This window comes from Tupaia chinensis, unplaced genomic scaffold (genome assembly GCF_000334495.1).
Source record: "Tupaia chinensis unplaced genomic scaffold, TupChi_1.0 Scaffold143996_1, whole genome shotgun sequence".
Lineage (NCBI taxonomy): Eukaryota > Metazoa > Chordata > Mammalia > Scandentia > Tupaiidae > Tupaia > Tupaia belangeri.
Genome location: NW_006203847.1, coordinates 3,527,309 through 3,550,805, shown reverse-complemented (window position 1 = coordinate 3,550,805; position 23,497 = coordinate 3,527,309). Strand labels below are relative to the sequence as shown.

The 23,497-nt window shown below is 38.4% G+C and overlaps 1 protein-coding gene across 1 annotated transcript in view; it reads right to left on the bottom strand.

Moving 5' to 3' along the window:
- The window catches only part of TENM1 (teneurin transmembrane protein 1), a 659,425-nt gene that overhangs the window by 59,863 nt on the left and 576,065 nt on the right, over nt 1-23,497 (bottom strand). The window contains 1 exon segment of the mRNA XM_027767184.1: nt 21,439-21,593. Within this exon segment, the coding sequence (XP_027622985.1) occupies nt 21,439-21,593 (155 nt within the window).

Genomic DNA, 23,497 nt, shown 5'->3' with positions numbered 1-23,497 from the left:
AAAATATATATATATATATAAATATAAATAAATAAAAAGAGGATGACTAATTGCTGAAACTTAGTGATTAACCTCATACATTCTTCAATATTCAGGGCTCCATCTTGGGGCACTTCAAAGGGTTTTTCCAGCTCTATGATTCACTGTGATTCAGTGCTTCTCCATTATACTGTGAATACTTGTTCGCCCTCCTGTGCCCTAGGTCTGTGAATCCTCAAGGACAAGGATGAGGACTTACTCATTTTTGCATTCTCAGTACTGGTATTACAGTTGGCAAGTGTTTGTTGAATGAAAATATTAGTGTTTCATTGACTAATAATATTTACAGTCCATGAAAGCATTTTTAAAAATTAAACGCAAATAGACTCTAAGAAAAACTATATTTTTCATTAACATGTTTGAGTCAGTAAATCTGAGATTCCAGCGACTCACTGAGGTTAGTAGGAGTTACCATATTTCCTCAATTTTAAGAAGTGCATTTCCCACTCCCTTCATATTTTAACTTTTCTGAAGTGAGGCTGTCTTATAATCGATGTGAATGTTTAATGGAACATTTCTCCCTAGTACACAAAATTATCAAGCTGCTGCTATATCTAATAGTCCATAGTATCTTAGAATTGAGAAAATCTGGTATTTACACTTTGGTCTGGGAATTCTAGGGATCCTGGAGACTTTTTCAGGAGCTCTGTGTAGTCAAAACTATTTTTCAAATAGTACTACTAGCCTTCTTTTACTTTTTTCATGTGCATATGCATTTTCCAGAGGCTACCTGAAGTTAGTATATCTTTAATTTTGTTTTTAAAGTTCACTTTTAATTTCTGATAGAGTAAATATTGATATGGTTAAACCCATACAAAGAAAAGCTCTGTGGGCTCCCAATAATTTTTAGGCATGCAAAGGGGTCTTGAGATAAAAAAAGCTTGAGAATAGTTGTCTTAGAGGAAAGAAAGAGTGGAAGAAGCCATTCTATTATATGAGGGTTTTATTTAAGCTCATTAAGGAAAAAAAAAACACATATCCCACTCCAAGATGGTTCCTGGGGCCGTAAGCCCTGTCCAAGCAGACTACTGCAGTGGCTGAAAATCTTTCCTTCCTCTGGAGATGCAAGGTCTGATGGGTGCTATCAAAGTTTATTCTTCCAGTCTCCCTCAGAACCATCAGCACGTACACATTGAGTCTGCTGTGTAATTGCCACTACCTCATCTTAATAACAGGCATAATTGCACTGAGTTTCCATCAACCCTTTCTTGCATCTCCTCTCTGAAGCCTCAATTTTGGAAATGGCACTTGTGAATACACAGAATGTTTAACCACTTCCAGTTTTCAATTTACAGTCAAAGTCATCTATCAGCAGGAGATGAAGGCCCAGTGTGAAAACTACAGAATGTCCTTCAGACTCCACAGCTAATTTGTTTGTAAATTTGATTGTTATTGTAAGAAGAACATATTGTACATGATGCTACTTACATGATGCTACTTGCTGATTTTCTCTTTGGGTCTCTTTATCTTGGGTTTTATCATCAGAGCCACAGAACTTAACCCTTTCAGCACTTCTGGTGGGGGGAGGGGAGACAGGCATGAAAACTGCACTGATTTTTGCCTTAGAGTCTCTGTTTCAATTTAATTTTACATATGTTTCTGAAATACCCACTGTTTACCCAGCACTGTAGGGGAGGAAAGGCGAGTAGAGAACAGTTCCAGGTAATACGAAATCAAATGTGAGTCCAGGTGATGAGATCATAAATTGAGAAAAGGAAGAGTCAGCAGAGGACCCACTGGGGGCTTCATGCAGTAGGAGGTAGGACTTTTATCCTCCTGAGAGCCAGGGCCTTAGTTGTATAAGAGCCAGGGACTTTTAAAGAAGACCCTGGAATCATTCCACATTTTATTTTTGCTGAGAAGTTGCAGATAAGTCTTGCCTGTTGCAGGTTGTTAATATTATAGTATTGGCTCAACAGGATAGACCAAGTTTCCAATTCCCTTTGGCACCTAAAGCAATTTACAGGCCAGAAGTATGACTGCACGGCTTTTATGAAATGGTCTGATTTCATTGATCAGCCATTCTGAGATTATGTTTTCATTTCTGTAGCTACTGCTAACCCTTCTTTCCGGTATAATATTTCAGGAAGGAACTATTAAAAAATTTCACCATAGAGATGTTAAGATAGAAGTGAGCAGGGATCTAAATGGAAAGAGAAACATTACAACTCATGATTGCTGTACTCAGAAGTGCATTTCAAGTTAGACTAGAATTCCACAGATTGTCTCTCTCATCTTAACTCTGTAATGCTTCCAAATGATAAGGACACTAATAAGAGCAGATGGCCTAATGAACATTTAGAGGGAAGATTTAACTGGTCGTATTTTAGACCTCCAGTGTGTTTCCGGGTTTTGCTCATCACTTCCCTGTGTATAATACAAAATTGTACACACTCACCAGATGGCCCAGCTCAAGCTTCACGCTTCCAGAACTCTGGAGATTGGCTACCTGACCACTAACCATGTGCACAGGATCATTTAAGGAAGAATGCAAAGCTACAGACTTAAACTTAAACAAAAGCAAAACAAAGGTGATGAATATTGAGTTCTTGAGTGTTAATAAAAGGGGAGTCAAAAACACCCATGCAAACACATGGAGCATTTCTGGTTGAGGTCTCCCAATAACAGCTTCTTATGGATTCGGTAATGATGAAATCCTCTGTGGCAAACAGTCCACTCTAATTAATGTTTCTTCCAAACTGTAGGCATATCTGATTCCAACAGCAGCAATGATATGAAAATCTAGCACCTCATTGCACAGTGTACTCATTATTAAGCTATTGTCTCACAGGTCTGGACCTACCCCTTTAAAGTTGTTGCTTTGCAATGCCAGGGCAGGGACATGGCAATCTGCACTTTTCTTTTGCCAGCTGCATTTTTGATAAGTCTTGACAATATGGTAAATAAAGAGATTCTGGAAGGCTACAGGAGGGAGAAAGGGCTTGCTCCTTCCTGCTTTCTTTCTGTTCCTGTCTGCATCACCACAACAGTAGCCCTGGATCCTGGCAGCAGTACTTGGCTGCACCTTCCAGCAACTTTTCATACTCTGAGAATCAGTCATATAATACCTGATCAGAGTGCCAGGTGGTATCCTCTTCTTAGAGGACTACATCCTATCTCCATGGAGCAAATCTTCCAACTTCTAGGTTCAGACAATTCCAATGTATTCCCTTTGTTTCCCTAGCTTCCTAGCTCTAAAGGTTTGTCCACTTCTCTCTCTCTCTCTCTCCTATACTATGCATGTGCTCACCAGAGAAAGAAAGAAAGAGAGAGAGAGAGAGAGAGAGAGAGAGAGAGAGAGAGAGAAAGTGAGAAAGCAAGAAATCAACCCCCGCCCATGCAAGGGGGATGACCATACTACAATCCCTTTTCCTCCATTCTCCTCTCAGGATTTTGGGCACACATGTACAAGCACGTGGCCTGATTTTTAAGCTGCTGGGTCTGGGATTGAACTATGCAACTGACCACGTGGGACTGAGTGCCTTAAACCTCCATACCACTTGCTGGTCCCTGCTTGTTCATACTGTCTCTGAACCCGCCAAACCCTCTTACACTTGTACAGTCCATTTACTAAATTTAATACTCTCTGTTAAAATAACTAATGTGGGGCCAGATCATAGCCTAGTGTTTAAAGGAACTAGATCCCATATGGCTGACCACAGTTTGAGTTCTGGTCCCAGCAGCTTGAAAAACAAACTGGGAACATGTACATGCATGCTCCAAACCCAAACAGGATTAAAAATGGAGGCAGAAGAAATGCAGTGTGACCAAGCCCCATTTGGGATACTGTTTCCTTTCTCTCCATCTCTCTGGTGACCACATGTGCTCTCTGGCCTTTAAAGAAAACAAAACAAGAACTAATGTGGCTTCTGTTTTTCTGAGTGGAACTTGACTAATATTCATAGCAGGAACTCACACACAATGAAGAAGAACAATGCACTATGTATGGTAGGCCAGTAGTAACACAAAACTAGTAAAGGTAAATAAAAATCAGCAACAATGACTGGCTTATTAGCCATCAGCTTTCCTTGCATAGCTACTGGCCTGGGCGCTACCTTAGTACATAAGTAGTGAAGCTGGACCAAATGAGCACCTGTTCTTGTGTCACTTAAGATAAACATCTCTCAACAGGTGTAGCCTGTTGGTAAATGTTTTATTTGTCTCTGTATTTGCCCTTCCAAATACTCTAATGTTTGCATGGGAAGGTGGCACTCTTACTGATGGTCAACAGAACTTTCTCTTTGTGTTGCATTTGATAAAGGTGGCTTGACACTGATTCAGGTACTTTACTGTCCCATCGTTAATGGAGATTGGGACTATGTTTAAAGGCATAGTCTGAAATATAATTAGGCTGACTGATTTATATTAGGATTAAGCCCAAGTCATTGGCCCTAAATCCCATAGACACTAACTACTAAATTTACCAACCAGATATTTTTGTATCTTGGAGAACTTCAGGTTCACCTCAGGTCATGGTGCCTGCCGAGCAAAAATGCGTGGAAGACTGAGTGGTTCAAAACTAGTTTGCAAGCTTTGCATCTTGTGACTCTCCCTGAACTTTGAAGATGCTTTTCCTCTGGTGCTTAATAGTTTTAATAAGAGCTAACGTGCCATTGTCCTTTGTGTGGAAAGAGGACACTGCTGAGGGAGTTTTATTTATGTGATAAATTATGTTTTCGATATAGCATTGAGCACGGTACTTGACTTTTATTTTAAGGCCCCTGACAACTCTGGCTATTTGCTTGTGTGCAGACATTTCAGCAGAATTTGGATATGCTGGAGCTGATGTTGGCCTGCTGTTCTTTACTTCTTATATAAACAACCTGAGCTGTCACTTTGGAGAGAACAATGTAACTATCTCTAATAATAGGTTATGATATTGGGATTTTTACTGATTATGATTTTACCTAAGAGATGCAGGCACAAAAAGTGTAATTGAAAAAAAAGAGTTTAAATGAATTTGGAAAAGATAAAATGACTTATAGAAACTCTGTGGATAATCTTATTGTAATGTTTCTCTCAGTTTATAATTTTGTTAGATTTAGGGTTTTATACGTTAGCTTTTAAAAAGATATCCTTGGAATCTGAATATCTTGATAAAAAGAGAAGAGTTGTTGGATAGATGAAGCAACTCATAGACATAACTTACTTCAGAAATCCTAAAATGTTGCTTTCTTCTTATGATACATCAGCTTCATAAGCTTCTTTTTGATTTCCCCCCTAGCTGCAAGCCTTTTTGTTTTGTCTTGGGAGAGTTATATTCTTATTGACCTAGATAAACTCTCTCTTCTTTCTTATATACTCTAATATATTTGTGTGTGGGGATGTGTTTGTGTGTGTGTGTGTGTGTGTGTGTGTGTGTGTGTGTGTGTAATTGACCCACCTAGAATGGCTGCAGGCCACCCATTGAATGAGCTGCTCTTTTCCCTCTTGATTTGAAAGAGATGGAAGATTATCTAAAATTTCAAACTCACAGATCTATGAAACTCACACTATACTCTAGCCTTAGCTCTATAGTTAGTATGGCACTTCTTAAGAGTTGAAAGGAAATGAAGGATTTGGGGCACATTTCAATGACTATTGTGAGCATCCATTGAGTGATCTAGACAGAGCTTCACATCAGCACTAGATAGATGAAACAATCAATGAAGGTCGTAGTAGGTTAAGACCAGTGTCTGGAGCATATGTTTGCTACAGTCCATCAAACTCACCTACAGATATAAGCCTCTCCACAAAAGATAGACCACGTGAAAAGGACAGAAGAGAAGATTATAGTTTCTACATCACTCTCAAGCTTCTTGGTATTTCATTTGTCTGTTTTACAGAGTCTTGCCATATCAATATCCTCCTGACTCAGACTTCCAGCTGGGGCTATGCCACCATGTATGGTGTTTTTTTTTTATTATTATTTTTAAAGCAGTGTCTTACTATGCTTCCCAGGACAGCTTTGAACTTGTGATCTTCCTGACTTAGCATCCTGAGTTCCTGGCATTATGGGTATATGCCCATGCCCAGTCTTTAGGTTGGAGCAGGAATTGAACTGGCTCTCCCATATGATATCAGCTTGCAGAGCAGTGTCTTAGCAGTTTGTATCATTGTGGCTGACCTGCCTTCTTGATCCTTCTTTATACAAGTTTTGTAAATTATCAGTTCAATTCTGTTTTGTGAGTGGAATATCAAATACTACTGCTACTACTACTAGTAGTAATTTATTGAGTGGTTATGAGCCAAACACTTTGCTAAGTGATTTATGCATATCAACTCATCAGGTCCTCACAAATTCACTGAAAAGAAGGTAATATTGTTATCCCCATTTACAGATAAAGAATGATTTCCTCAAGGCATACATCTATCGAGTAATAGATCCAGTGTTCAAACCCAAGCAGTCTGTGTGCCCAACCACTATGCTTTACTGACTTTTAATACTGCTATAATTACAAACGACAGCCTATCCTGAAAGCCTGAGTTTTGTCTCTTGCATCCTCTATTAAATGATTAGAGAAAGGTTTGGCTCTCCTTCGCAGGTGTTTTCTTGGATTTGACAAAGCCAGGAGACCAGGTCTGGGTTGCATGAGCAACTAACATTATCCAGGAATGTATTTAAAGTAGAGACTGACAACTGCAGATATTACAAAATCAGAATAACCACCTTGTAGATTTATTTTTGTTCTTGTGTCTTCCCATTTTAGCAAATGTATGATGAATCAACAGAAAATATTTCCTGAAGATGCCAATTAACATCTTACATCATCTCTTATAATTGAAAAGCACTTCATACTTTTCCAAGTGCTTTCACATTAAAAAGAGAGAGGCCACTTAATCAACAATTGGGTCATTTATTGAATTAGCCTTCATAAAGAGGAATAATTAACCAGCTCTAAAATTCTAGTGTCAGTTTTCCAAGTGTAGTGCTGAATCTGAAATTACAGAGAACCCTCTTTTGGGTTAAGAAGTAGAAAAAATGATTTTTTTCTATATTTCCATCTTTCAGAGGTGAGCAGAATGAATGATTCAGAAAGAGATGTTTTTATTTTTCTAAAAATATAGGTATGGCAACTAAAGATAGTGTTTATTTAGCATTATTATGTAATGTTCAGTCATAAACTCTAATGGATCTCTTGTTTGCAGGTAAATAATGTAGAGAGTCACTAGGGACTCCTAAAGAAAATATTTTTTTAAATGGTTTTTGGTGTTGCTACAAAATGAGAGTCTAAAGACCTCTAACTGCAATCTCATGCTCTATGACAGCATAATTTTGATCACTATGTAGATTGAGGTTTGTGCTATTTTCCTTCCACATGCCTAAGTAACTGGTGAGGCAAATGAATATATAAAAGTCAAAGTTACATATAATGCCATATGACCTTTCTCTTCAGTTCTGATTAGCACCAAAAATTTATAGCTTTGAGTGCCTTTCAAAAAAGAAAATTCTTGGGACCAGCGGTTGGTGTAATGGCTATGTCACTGGACTCCCATGTAGTCAACCGCGGTTGGAGTCCCTGATCTGGTGGCTTATACTCACACCAGACACATGTGCGTGCGTGCCCAAGATCCCGAGAGGAGAATGGGGGAGAAGGAATTGCAGCATGGCCATCCCTCCTGGGGGATGATTTCTTGTTTTGTGTCTCTCTGTCTCTCTCTGTCTTTCTGGCAAGCACACGTGCCCTATAGCATAAACCTCTCAAAAAAAAAGTTCTTGGGGCTGGCAGTTGCCTTGGTGATTACAGGTGCAGAAATATCACATGGCCAACCATGGTTCAAGTCCCTGACCAGGTGGCTTGTTTTCTCAATTCTTCCCACCCCCTTGTCTCTCTCTGGTCAAGTTAAAAAATAATGACAATGATAAATAAGATTAAAATTTTTTTTTTTTAAAAAAGAAAGTTCTTGGGGCCAGCAAATGGTGTAGTGATTAATGTGTTGGACTTCTACATAGCCACTTGCAATTCAAATCCTGGACCTGCTGGCTTGAAAATCACATCAGACACATGAACGTACATGTCTAAAATCCCAGGATGAGAATGGAGGAGAAGTGGTTGCATGTAGAGAGTGGCCAATCTAAGCAAACATGGTGACCTTTAGACACATGAATAAACACAGTTCTGTGAGCTTCATTTGTATGGCATGAAAGCAATTTGCATGTGAATGCATTAGTTGCTTGTTGTTATCAAAACTACAGAGCAGTATCAGGCTAAAAGAGGTCACATGTGTTTATCAGAACCAGCCCCAAAAGATTTTAGAAATTACATGGCACCAGTTGACCTCGCATCATCAGCCAATTAACATCTGAAAACAACTGGCTTTTCATTCCATTTCCTCTTCAACCATTTTCTGCCCTATAAAATAATAAACCTAGGACCAGTTAGGGGTCGCAGCTATCTCCATCAGAGAAGTCAGGCCCAACTGATTCTAGCTTTTCTATACGTGTATGTTTTTCTGTGTTTATTTTTATGTTTATTTCTAATCCATAGCCCTCCCTTCTCAGAAAAACACATTCTTCTGAGTGGGTCCTGGCAGTTGTGGTGTGGCCATTCCCCCTGACTGGTGATTTCTCACTTTCTGTCTCACTGTCCTTCTTTGTTTCTCTATGGCAAGCACATGCACCCTATGACAAAAACATTGAAAAAAATTAAAAAGAAAGTTCTTGGGTCAGGTGCTGCCATGGCCGTAGCACAGCTGGACCTATATGGAAAAGGTCTTGGGTTTGAGTCCTGCCTCCCCAAACATGCCAGGTGTGCATGCATGCCCATGACACAGGCTGGCTGAGACTTGAGGTGAATAGCAGTATGCAGACCCTGTTGAGGGTTCCAGTTTCTCTCTCTCATTGAAGAAAATGAATACGCTTAAACATTTTTTAAAGCTCTTTCATATACCTTTTCTCATTTTACTATCACAACAGCCTTAGGAGACATTATGTATTCTTATCTCATTACTGATGAGGAAACTCAGGCTCAGGGATCTTAAATAATTTGCTGAGGTTGCACTGTTAATAAAGGGTAGGATAGGAACTCTCACCCGGGATCATATATGTTCTTTTAACTGGAATATGCTAACTTAGTCAAAAGAAGTGGGTCAATTAGGTAATTGTCCAAAAAACTTTGGTAAAATATGACCTTGTATTCCTGAAGAAATGAATAATTGTTCCAGGTTTATAAATATGTCTGTTACAAAGTTACCTCATTTTTATTCAATAGTCATCACTTTCCAATTTAAATAATTTCATATTTAAGGTTATTGACACATTGAGGTCTTTGAGAAGAGTGTGACAAAGTTAGAAATGCCTTTCTGCCATGGTTGATGTAGACTGTGCTATCTGTTTATCTCATAAAGACTAACACCTTACTCCCATTTTTATAGGCATTGTAGTATGAGCCTTTGGAACATCTGTGAAGGACTAGCTGTAACTGGTGGTTTGACAGTGCAAGTGACTCAAATGAAGAGAACAGAAGATTGCTTATCTAAGTTGCTTATGTTTGGAGTCCTGCAATAACCAACTGCTGATCACTTAGATTGCTGCACTGTTGATGTTGTCCAGGTATGAGAAAAATGAAAGAAAGTAGGCAAAACCATTTCAGGTTGGTTGGTATGACTTAATGGCATCCAGTCCATTTGTTGACGGTTATGATGCAAATGGTGGATTCAATTGGTTAAACTAACCATGACCAACTAGGATGGAGTAAATGTATAACATGAGAGCTACCAACTATCTTGATTCTATCTACTATTCCATGTGCCTCATTAATCTGCTGTTTGATCTTCTCTCTACTTCCTAATCTCCCCTCATTCCTGTTGTTATCTCTTTTTCTCTCTTGCCTAACTATACCTGCTGCCCATTGGTATTGCGGACCCCGAGACATGTGTTTCCAGATATTTCGGATAATTTTCTTTCATCTTCCCTATCTTTATATTTACCTGCAACTCACTCTTGCCTTCTACCACACATCTCTCTATCTGAATGATCTGGAATGTTGCCACAGACCTTTGTTTTGCTTTCACAGTGAGATTGGTTCCATAGTCATTGAAGCATTGAGAGGGTGTGGTGAGAGTGGAGGTGGTGAGATTTTCATCTCTGGTGGCAAGAACTTTTAAAATAAACTTTTTTCCTTGGGAGATCCCTTTATTCAAGCAAACTTATTATAATTCAGAATTTCTTGATTCCCTACAGAGCTTCACACAATTCAGAAGTCTGGCCCTGCAGGGAATTTCACTTATAATGTCCTTCATTCAAAAGATCTAATTCTGTTCCCTTTCAGTGTGCACATGGGAGTGTGATGGAAGTGCACAAAGAAAGGCACATAACCTCTGAAGAAGTTGAATTTCAATATCATCCATATCACTCAGGGTGATGGAGAACATTCTATAGACATGAAAGGGTTGGCAGGAGAGAGAGGGAGAGACAATAAGAGACATTAGGCAAGAGTTTAAGAAGGGGAAAAGAAGGTGCCTTTTCTGTTCTCAAACTATTGTTTTTTTTTCTTTCATCTCCCTAGATTGCTATAACTTTTCATGCCAGGAAGTTATTATATGTATCTTTTGAAAACAACAGAAAATGCTGAATCCATTTGTATAAAGTTGAAGTGACATGTAGATTTTGAAGAGGACGCTTTTTATTTCTCCTTCTATCCAGTTGTGGTCAGTTTATCTGAAGCTTGCACAAGAGAAAATGGCTATATCAGTTACATAGAGAATGGAAAACAACCGGATAAAGCAGAGGTCTGCTGGTTGGGGCACATGGTATAATGCTGATGGATGAGAGAGAAGGGAAAGTTTTGTTTTCTCTATTAAGCAGAAGACCTGAAAGAATATTGATTCAAAGTTACTAAAGCCCAAGATGAATAAAGGGATTATAAAAGAGCACCAAACTTCTTTAACTAAGTAAAAGTTTTCTGGCCAGTAAGAATTATCTCTGAGCACTTCCAAGTGGATTTTTAGAACCAATTTTTTTGTGTGTGGTTATTGAGAAGTAGCAGGCAGAAGATGTGCTGGAAGATTACAGATGGGTAAGCACTGTTCTGACTTCAAAAAGAATCAGAAGATGTGCCCCATAAACTGCACCAGGGAGCTCATTAATGATTTGGAAAAGATCCTTCAATGTGTTATTGAACAGTTAGTTCTTAGGTGAGAAGGTAGTGTTTATGGATATTATGACTTAAAACAAATTATGTGAAACAGTTCTTATTTCCTTTTAAACAGAGTTACCAACCCAGTAAGGTTTCTCATGATACCTTCATAGGTAAGTTGGGGGAAATATACGTAAGGATAGTGATTTTCAAACTTGTTATGATTGTGAACCTCTCAAAGAACTATATTTTACACCATTACCCAGTCACAATAGGACATAATTATTTTATGAAATAATATTTACTACACATGATACACTCTACATTTTTGTGTTTTATTTTTTGAAAAGCTAGTCATAGGCCATTATATTGATTTCCTAATCTGTTAGGAGTCAGAACCAATAGGTACAAACAAATCGATTCACAATCTAACATAACTAGTTTAGTGATACCACGATTGGATCTTGGCCTATGGATGGAGGAATAGAATGCCGTCATGAAGTCTATAGGTGACTAACGCTGGCAAGGATAATCTCTGAAAAATACAAATGGATGGAATCAAACAACATGGACTAGAACACAGATATATATATATATGACTCTGCAGTCTTGATATGAATAAGCAACTGTGTAAGTACAAGATGAGGAGACGGGGGGGCGGTGAAAGATACAATTTTTTAGTCTTCTAGAATCACCTCATATGTCAAACATGTGATATAGTTGTGAAGAAATCCAATTCCATTTTAGTTGTGGCTTCTTAATCAGTGTTCTGTATTTACTTAGCATTTTGAAAAAGTGCCTTGGGAGGTCACCATGCAAGCCATTGGGTGGGAGTGAGTCTGAAGATGGAAGGTTCTGCAGCACTACTTGTTTGAATTAGCTGTTTGTATTGGTTTTATAAATTGGGAGTTATTATTTTTATTATTTTTAAGAGAGATTTTTGCTATGAGTTGTGTGAGCTTGCTGGAGAGACAAAAAACCAAACCAAACCAAACCAAACCAAAACAAAAACAGAGACAGAAAGCTAGAAATCACCCTTCAGGAGGGATGGCCATGCTGCAATCTCTTCTCCACCATTCTTCTCTCTTGATATTTTGGGCATGCACGCTCATGTGCACAGTGTGAGTTTTACACTGCCACTCCAGGACTTGAATAGTGGTCATTTAGGTGGAAGTTCAGTGACGTAACTTTTTTTTTTTTTTTAGGAGTTTTTGCTATAGGCTGCATGTGCTTGCCAGAAAGACAGAGACAGAGAGACAGAAAGCGAGAAATCACCCCCCAGGGGGGATGGCTATGCCACAATCCCTTCTCCATTCTCCTCTTGGGATCTTGGGCATGCACTCACACGCACCTGGCGTGAGGTTAAGCCACCGGGTCTGGGACTCAAACCGTGGTCGACAACATGGGAGTCCAGCGACATAGCCATTACACCATCTGCTGGTACCCAGCAATGTAATCTTTTTTTCTTTTTTTTGAGAGATTTTTTCACTCTAGGGTGCGTGCGCTCGCCAGACAGACAGAGAGAGACAGAGAGACAGAAAGCAAGAAATCACCCCCCAGTGGGGATGGTCACGCTGCAATCCCTTCTCCTCCATTCTCCTCTCGGGATCTTGGGCACGCATGCACACGCGCCCGGCGTGAGTTTTAAGCCACCAGGTCCGGGACGTGAACCGCGGTTGACTACGTGGGAGTCCAGCGACATAGCCATTATGCCAACTGCTGGTCCCCCCAGCGATATACTCTTATGCCATCTGCTGGTCCCATTATTTGAAGTAAACATTCTGTGACTACAGTCCTTTCAAAACACCAGGCAAAAGGAAAAGAAACAGAAAAATACAGTGTTGTGATAGTCACAGTTTTACCTCTGAGTAGCCAGAGCACATCTGGATTATTTTATTCATTTCTGGAAATCACCCTTTCAAAAAGGTATAGATAAATGGGAATGTGTTTAGAGAAGAGTGTGGAGAATGGTGGAGTAACTCCAAACCACATCAAATGAGGTATAACTAAATGAGTTCAGAATGTGTGTTACGAGGCATGAGAATTCTTCTCAAATATTGAGAAGGTTGTCATGTAGAGGAGGCGGTTGAACATGGTAATTTGTTGAAAATAATGTCAACTTTGGCATCAGGTTGATCAGGTTCAAATTCCAACTCTGCCTCTTACTGGTTGTGTGATCCTGATCAAATCATTCAACTCCTCTGAATCTTGTTTTTCACATTTGTTAAAAACAGGGAAATGTAATACTTATTGTGAAGGGTTGTCGTGAGGATTAAATGAAATAACATATGGGAGGTATCCACTATAATGCTTGGCTCACTAGTATATTTATTTCACAGAAAACAGAGTAAATGTATAACTCAGGACCTGAAGAGTTGTGGTAAGACTAGGTGGTGAAAGTTAAAAGGAAGATAAAAAGTTAAAATTACAGGGATCCTAAAAGATGTTTCTATCAGACATTCAAATATGAAATGAACTGCCTGAGGAAGGTTGTAAGTTCCCGATCACAAGAAGCATTTGAAGAGAGATTGGATTCTTACTCAATGGTCAGAATATCTTCAAAGTGAGTCTAGAATCAAATGGCTGGGAAAGGAGTAGGATTCTGTGATTAATCAATAGATTAAGGCACAAAGCCAAAGTTTGCTCCAACAAAGAACCAGTTACCTTCCTTCCTTCATAATCATGGATGATTGACCTGTTAGGCCCATCTGACAAATAGAGAAAGAATACCGATCATGGAGCAGGCATTTATGGTGTACTAGTTGTGTATTGAATGCTCTAGACAAAGACCTCAAAGCGTGTGCCTTATGATTGACAGGATTATCCGTGTATACAAAAGGTCCATGTTGCTTGAGCATCTCCAATTTGGCTGATTTTGGGAAGCACTATAGGCTAGCTTGGAGGAATAAAGCCAGCTCTCACATTTGATATCCCACCAAGAGACTTGGTCTAATTCCCAATTCCATTCTAGTCAGGCACGAGATGGAAGTGCAGAGCAGGAAGATTCGAAAGCAGCAACGGAAATAAAGAACCCAATCTCTTCATAATCAACTCATCTCTCGAAGTAAAAGGCCTGGTTGTTTATAGCAGTGCTTACAAAGGGCAGTTATGCTTCATAGTTTATACTGAGAGTTCAGTTTCACATTTCAGTAAATCAAAAAAAGATATTGATTTTGAACAAATGGCTGATTTTATTGTGAAAGCAAATTTCATTTCTTGAGATGATTAGATTTTATTAAACTATTTCCTAAGTGCCACTAAACACACATTCTATGAATAAACAGCATATTCCTCAACCAAGCAGCGTTTGTCACCCAGCTAAACTCAATATTTGGTCATCCCCAATTGCAATTGAAAATGTGAAAGTTTGGAAAATACATGCTTGTGGTCAGAGAGTTTATATTTAAATTTTGCTTGTATCACTTAATAACTTTATGGTCATAGTGCAATGTGTAGCTCTCATGACTACTATTTTTCTTTTTTGTAAGTAGGAGTAATTAATACCTACCTCTCAAAGGTGGTTAGGTTGTGGAGATAAAAATGGAGCAATGTGAATAAGATACTTAGCATAGTTACTGGCACATGATAAACACTCAACAAGTGGTAGAAGTTATTCTTAATATCACTACAGGGCATCATGATATGCCAACGATTAGGGAAGGCAATGTAGCATCTCCAAGTTGGCTGATTTTGGGAAGCACTATAGGCTAGCTTGGAGGAATAAAGCCAGCTCTCACATTTGATATCCCACCAAGAGACTTGGTCTAATTCCCAATTCCATTCTAGTCAGGCACGAGATGGAAGTGCAGAGCAGGAAGATTCGAAAGCAGCAACGGAAATAAAGAACCCAATCTCTTCATATTCAACTCATCTCTCGAAGTAAAAGGCCTGGTTGTTTATAGCAGTGCTTACAAAGGGCAGTTATGCTTCATAGTTTATACTGAGAGTTCAGTTTCACATTTCAGTAAATCAAAAAAAGATATTGATTTTGAACAAATGGCTGATTTTATTGTGAAAGCAAATTTCATTTCTTGAGATGATTAGATTTTATTAAACTATTTCCTAAGTGCCACTAAACACACATTCTATGAATAAACAGCATATTCCTCAACCAAGCAGCGTTTGTCACCCAGCTAAACTCAATATTTGGTCATCCCCAATTGCAATTGAAAATGTGAAAGTTTGGAAAATACATGCTTGTGGTCAGAGAGTTTATATTTAAATTTTGCTTGTATCACTTAATAACTTTATGGTCATAGTGCAATGTGTAGCTCTCATGACTACTATTTTTCTTTTTTGTAAGTAGGAGTAATTAATACCTACCTCTCAAAGGTGGTTAGGTTGTGGAGATAAAAATGGAGCAATGTGAATAAGATACTTAGCATACTCACTGGCACATGATAAACACTCAACAAGTGGTAGAAGTTATTCTTAATATCACTACAGGGCATCATGATATGCCAACGATTAGGGAAGGCAATTGAGGATAGAGTCCCACTAGGACTCAGGTGTGCCTCAGAAAAGTACAGACGACAAAGGCAAATAAGAGAGGATCAATCTGTCACATTAGTTCTCAACCTTCATAAGAATTATGCTACTATTTTGAATGGGAGATCTTTCTTCATTAGAGAGCTTTTGATTTCCAAATGCAGAGAAGGTAACAAAGAACTTTAGAAATTGGGTTATATTTCTGTAGAGAAACCTTCATGGAGTTGGAAGGAACCTTGAGAAAATAGTTGGTTCATCTTCCTGACTCTAGAGAGACTTGTATATCAAACATTAATTGAGTATTGCAATCTAACATTTGCTTGAAAAGTTTCTAAGGGTGGGAACTCTATATAGTAATCTTTTGATAATGTAAGATGCTGTTACATAGTCTTAGAAACAGCAAGCTCTTCTTAAAGTCTGATTAAAATCTTCATGCTGCAGCATAGGACTCTATTTTCTCACCTCTCCATTTCTGTCAGCAGAAACCTTGAGCTCTCAATTTAGACATTCGTCTCTACCTTACCCATCAATATATTTTGATTTACTGAAATAAGAAACTGAGCACTGTGTGAGTTCGGCTGGATCACTGTAAGTACTACTATAAACTGGGGCTTTCTTCTTGGAGGGTGTCACAAAGCTCCCTACTCATCTCTCTTCTCTCTAGCTGAAGACAGACCATGTTCTTAAGCACAGTCATGGGAAACACCAGTCGCCAATCTGCCACAGTTGTCTAAACATACGGGAAGCTTTGGCTATAACGGCTGAACATCTAGGAAGCTATGCTACACACAGGCTTCCTCTTTGTAAATATTCTATCCACTCACCCATCTGATTTCATTCAAAGTTGTCTTCAGCTTTTGTCCGCTGTGCTACACCTGGATGCCAATTTGCCTACACTTGGGAGCTGATTTGCTTCAATGCCAAGCCTCTCCTTCCCAATCATGTCTTAAAGAAGTGATCTGTTGGGCTGTCGGAAAAGTCATGATGCATTTTTTGCATAGAAAAACACAGGAAAAATATGTTATGACTTCCGACAACCCAAAGTTTTCACCTTTTCCATTTCCTCACCTACCACTCTACCATAGCCATCCAAAGCCCATTAATTTGCACTCCATCAAAGGCACTCTTATCAATCATGAATGCTGTAAAATCAAACATTTTCTTAAAAAGACACTTAATTTTCCATGACCACTAAGCAGCATTTGATAATAACCATTCCCTTCTTGAAAAGGTTGCATTCCTTGGCTTTTTTGACCACATGCCTTAGTGGTTTTCCTCCTATTTGTCAGATCTTTTTCTCTCAGCCTTCTTTGTGGATCTCTATTCCTCGACTTTCTCTTGAATGTTGGCTTTCCTCAGAATTTAGTCTTAAGACTTCTCTCTTTTCTTATGCTACATGTCCTCCCTAGGACATCTCAACCACTCCCCTATTTACCATTACGATGTGTAAGCTGATAGTCATAAATCGAATCTGCATTTCAGATATTGATCTTATATCCAACTGCCTGCCAGATATCTATATCTGGATATAACACGGGCACCTTAAATTCACTATGCCTCAAACTGAACCCGTCATCCAACTCTCACTCACACCTGTTTCTCTTCCTCTTATAATTTTATTGAATGGTATCACCATCCACGTACTTCCTCCATTATGAAATTAAGTCAGACAACAAGTATTTTTAACGTTTTAGTTCTAATATTTCACCAATTTTTCTAGCATTCTCAATCCATACTATGATATTTTAGGTTAGGCCATTATCATTGTTTGCCTATGTGACCCATATAAAACTGAGCAATTCATGTCCAGTCTTGTAGCTCAAAAAAATATAAGCTGAACATCCAAAATTTTTTTGCTTTGGAAAGCAACTTAAAATGAATAATGGTCTATTTATTTATTTAAAAAATATTTAGTTACTTATTTATTCATTCATTCTTAATTTGACTAGAGATACACACACACACACACACACACACACACACACACACACAGAGGGAAAGTGAGAAAGCAAGCCACCAGGTCTAGGACTTAAACCATGGTCGGCAATGTAGGAGTATCCAGTACCTTAACCATCATGCCAACTGCTGGCCCTGTAGTGGTCTCTTTAAAAGGTGCTGATCATTTATATTATTTCAATTGCCTCTTAAGTAGTATCTCTGATCCTAGCACTGTTTCTCTTCACTCAGTATCCCATACTACAGTTAGCATAATCTTAAAAAATTGTAATTTCTGATTTACATATAATCACTATACATCTTTATGTGATACAGTATATTTTTAAAGCATATATACAACATGTAATAAGCAAATCAAGGATACAAACATATTCACTATCTTCTACATTTAACATTACATTATGTTGTACATATATGAAATTTGTTCTACTTTTTTTGGGAAAAATATCTTAATTGTCAATGATGTTTGTTATTTTACTGTGTTACATGGTTCTATAACCTATTCCACTTGCTTATATACACTCTTGAGTATGTCAACCAGTTTCTAGAATAATCTTTTTAAAAATACATTGCCTTGCCTAATAATATTTTAAAAATGCATACCCCTACTTAATGCTGTTATTGGCTTCCCATTGTTTCCTGGATAAAACCAGAACTCCATCATGCTAATAAGGTCTTTCACCGTTTCACTCCCACTTGGCTTCAGCTTCATCTCTCATCACTCTACCATATTCTTTCATCAGGGTACTTTTGGTACAGGTATATATGTTAACCATGCCTTCTGAGTACTTATTATGCAAGAACATACAGTCTACCATGGGAGACTAGTTGGATATCAAATTACATGATTAAGTATGGTGATACTAAATTCCAGTAAAGAAATGAGACAACAATAGGACTAGAACATCAGGGAAAGCTCCCATGGAAGAGGTGAGTTGCAAAGAGGGTGGGAAATGGAATTTGGATCAGCAGAGGTGATTCTAGACTGGGGGGAATGGGGCCATAAGAAAAAGGCTTTTAATAAAGATGGAAGGCGAGGTACCAGCAGATGACATACTGGTTACGTCACTGGACTTCCACACAGTCAATAGCAGTTCAAGTCCCAGTCCCAGCAGCTTACACTCATGCTGGGTGCGTGTGCATGCGTGCCCAAAATCCAAAGAGGAGAATGGAGGAGAAAGGGTTGTGTATGGGGGATGATTTCTTGCTTCCTGTCTCTTTGTCTCTCTGATGAGTGCACATTCCCTATAGCAAAAACCTCTCTTAAAAAAAAAAAAAGATGAAGGGTGATAACCTGGACACAGGTTTAGAGATTAGAATGAACTCCTTGCTCTGAGCCAGCCCAGGCAGATGAAAATGGTAGAGAGCAGCAGTGATAGGTGCCAGATTATTTGCACGTGAAGCCTGTTTTCTTTCCCAGTAAATCCTGATGGCCTCTAGGGTGCTCCGTTCATTCCACACAACCCCTTCACCCTAACCCCCCACCCCCACCCCAAAAAACTCTTCTGTGTCTCTAAAGCTAAAGTTTTCTAAGAAAAAAGAAGAAGATCCCCTTAAGGGAAACTAAGCCTTGGAATGAAATGACATAGCAAAACGTGATTCTGTCTCCTGGTTATCAGGGCTCCTTTTCAATGAGCTGCACTGTGCATCCCAACCTAAAAGGAATAAAGTCAATTTTTATGGTGGCAATTATAGTGGAATTGTCGTGTGAAAAAGAACCTTTCTCATGGTGATGAGGATCATGTTTGCTCTATTTAGACAAAGAATTCTCTTCTCAGCATAACTTTTCCATGCAGAAACAGATAAGTTGTTTTGAGTTGACTGATTACAATTCTAAGTGTCCTATTTTAAGTTGAAAATATCTCACAAGTGAATCATATATGTGTACTTTTTCTCATTCCCCTCCCCCATATAAACACATTCGCACCCTTCCTTATTGCCATAAATAGTGCTCCTTTACTTTGCCTTCTGCAGGATTTTGAATCATGTAAACTTTGACTATTCAAGTGCTTGATGGCTTAATCCACTCAAACTTCTGTTAAAAATGGTTCTTTTTTTGGGGGGGTGGGCAGCAGATGGTGTAGCAGTTACGTAACTGACCATGGTTTGAATCCCAGATCCAGTGACTCGAAAATCACACTGGGTACATGTGTATGCATGCCCAAGATCCCGGGAGGAGAATGGAGAAGGGATTGCAGTGTGGCCACTCCCCTGGTGAATTGATTTCTCACTTTTCCTCTCACTGTCTCTGTCTCTCTCTGGTGAGTGCATATACCCTAAGGCAAAAAAAAAAACCCAACTCTTTTAAAAAAAGAATGGTTCATTCATTTTGTCAATTTTTTGGGCTTACCAACTCCCCATTTTGTTTTTATAGTTGGCTATGTCTGACCATTTCTTGAGTTTCTGAAATGAGGCAGGGCACAAAGCGAAGGAGAAACCCATTTTGGTACATTTAGTGTTTTATAGAGATGAGTGCTCATGGTGGGTGGAAGTGGGTGGGGCTATTACAACTAATGACTAATGCAAGGTTTCTGGGTGATGTGTTTATTTTACTGTCACTGTTACCCTAAGTTTAGGTGGTATGACAAATGAAACAACAGGAATATCCTAACTGTGGAGGATACTGCCAGATGCCTAACCAACAGCAGCCCTTTATTCTTTGCTAATAGAAATCTGATTTTGGTACAATATGCTCAGGGAAGGTGATCCACTTCTAGAGGGTCTGAATCCATTGTGGAAATCCCATTTCCCTTTTGCCAGTGACTGATGAAGGAATGAACATGTGACTCAATTCTAGCCAATATGACAAGAAGGGAATCTGCTGGCATCTTTGCCTAGCTTTGGACATCTCATTAGGTGAGAGAATTAAACCTTATTGTTTAAGTTACTTTTAGACAAGTGTTTTATTAACTTGCAGCTCAAAGCATTCTCTCCTATTTGATACACTTGTCAGTTTAAAAGCTATCAATATCTACTCTACTACCTTTAAAAGATTAACAATTAACTTCATCAGTCACAGATCCGTGGAATATTAGTGCTTGAAAGTCTCTTTGAAGATTGTCTAGTATATTTCCTTCACTGTGCATATCAGCCTCTTGCACCTACAGATTAAGAAAGTCATCCACAGAGTGCTGGGATTATGTTCTGTGCTCTGTAATATTTTTATACGTCTAATACTGATTTTGTAGAATTGTAGTACAATAAGGATTTTGAAATCAGATGAGAACTACACTAAATTTTCTCTTTTATTCTGACTAGCCAAAAGTTTCTTGAAATAAATGTAAAATAGATCTTTGAGGAGATGTTGATTTTACTTAATAAAACTCTCAAACACCAAAATAACTATAATAATAGCCATTTACATCCACATGCTCATACAAGAGGCTTTAAAAAAATTTTATTGAAAATGTTTATTATGAAAAAACCATTATGAATTTCAAAAGTTTTTTTTTTCATGAAAACACATTTGTACTTTAATTAAATTTTTCCAAGACCTTTTGGAGTCTCCTCATATATTCATTTAAAAAGATTTCTCAAGACCTTTAATAATCACTATTTTTCCAAACTTTATTTATTGTTTCATATTTAGACAATAAAATTATGTATCTCATAAGGTGTTAAAGAAATGAGATTGGCCTCACCTCCTAACAATTTTGGGAGACTTTAATTATTATGCCAACATTCCACTTCATATTTTTCCCACCTTAACTTACTATTTTCTCTTAACTAAGGTTTTTTTTTTTCTGAGGAGGAAAAAGGTAATAAAGAGAAACTTCTGCTACCTGGAGTTGTAACAGATACACCAGGTTTCCTTTCTACCTAATTTCCGTATGAGAAAATTGTTATCCATTTCCATGATAGCAAATGGTGATAACACTTGAAAATCAGCGGTGCCTACCTGAGTGATGTCCATTCCTGAGTCACAGCTCAGTGGTTGTGTGGAAGTCAGACCGTTTGAGCCGATTACAGTTGTGATCACGGCATTCTCATCAATTCTCCGAATCATAGTTCCATCCACAAAGTAAATGAATCCATGCCTATCAACTGTGATGCCTGTTGGGAAAGGGCAAATGAGCATTAGTCGTCTAGCGGGCCACATTTCCACTAAGATCAGTATTTTGAAAGAAGCCACAGGAATGGAAAGGCATTTTAAAGACATATGGATTCAATTTTGCTCAGCACAGACAGGACAGTAATGGAAGAGGTTTGTTGGGACACAGATTCACTCCTTTGTGTATTGAAAAGAAATGACAAGTAACATACAGAAATAAAGCCAGGTCTAATATTTTTGTTTTGTCCAGCTTTACATTTCTACCCCCTTGATACCCAATCTCACAAACAGAAAACAAAATCCTCTTTAAAGTAAATGAGAAAAGACAGGGGAGGTAATGTATATTACATTTCTTTTAGGGTGTGGATGCACAGACCACTGCTTATTTTCATGGTTGCATTGGGAAATAACTGACTTGGAAAACATTACAATTATTTTCATTAATTCACACTGAGTTAACAAGGAGTTTATAATAATTTTCATAAACTCGGCTGAGGTTTTTCTCTGTATTATCTATTTAAAGGGGGATTGGAGAGCAAAATTATGGCATTACAAAGGCAATGGGTAAGCTTCTAAAAAATAAAAGGCAATCAAATTTTCACAGTAGTCTTGACACATTGTTAATTACAGCCTGTTTTTTTGGAAAGGGTATCATATTGGCAGTTAGGAATCTTGGGTTCTAATACTGAATATGCAACTTACAACTGATGTGTGACTGATAGTCACTCGTTTCCAAATTTCAGCCTCCTCATTGGTAAAATAGGGGAAAGATTATCTGCTTTACCTAGCTAAGATGACTAACTATTCTGGTTTGCTCACGTGTGAGGCAGGGCTCAATTTTAGAACCAGGACAGTCCTTGACAAAAGTGGGATGAGTTGGATACTCTGTGCCTAAGTTGTATTATATGAAGTAACACATATAAAAAGCATCAGAAAAACAAAGAACATATGGTTCAACTTCTGCTTCCTTCACACATTTGACAGTGCTCCTGAAGATAACCACATGGCATTACTTTCAAACTAGTCTTCAATTTAGTCTTTGCCCATCTTCCCTTTATTTAGACCTGGTGAAACTCACTGAGTGTACATAAAGTTAGGAATTTCTGTGCTAACAAGTATGTCCTTTTTTTTTTTTTTGGAGAGGTTTTTGCTATAGGGCGCGTGCGCTCGCCAGACAGACAGAGAGACTGAGAGACAGAAAGCGAGAAATCACCCCCCAGGGGGAATGGCCACGCCGCAATCCCTTCTCCTCCATTCTCCTCTTGGGATCTTGGGCAAGCACGTACGCACACGTGCCTGGCGTGAGTTTAAGCCACCAGGTCCAGGACACAAACCGCGGTCGACTACGTGGGAGTCCAGCGACATAGCCATTACGCTAACTGCTGGTCCCACAAGTATGTCCTTTTAATAAGACACAACACACACACAATTTCCTGGCAAAGCATGAACTCAGCTAAAGACAGTTTATAAACCTAACTTAATAAACTTTTTTTAGATGAGTTAATTCATTGGTAAGAGGTTAATATTAAGACTTGGCTTTATGTTGTACTTTAATTAATCCTGATGTTCCTCATGAAGTATTAATCTTAACATCTAGAAAAGTCACAGATTCGTTTTAACTTGTCCTGAATACCTCTAAAGTCATCTTTGTTTTGGTGAGTTATCCAAGGAAGCCAGCATGGGAATTCCAAGGAATTCCATGTGAATAAATCCCTTTATTGGGACATTTATTAGAGGCATGACGACCCTTAAGTAAGTTTATAAAAAAGACTTCTAAGACTGGAACAGGCCAAATGTTAATGATACATGAACATTTCATCTCCAGAACATTTCAGCTAAGAATGAACCAAAGGGAAACTCTGCTTTTTATTTTTGTTTGTGTTTTGGCAAAATCAATTTCTTGAAT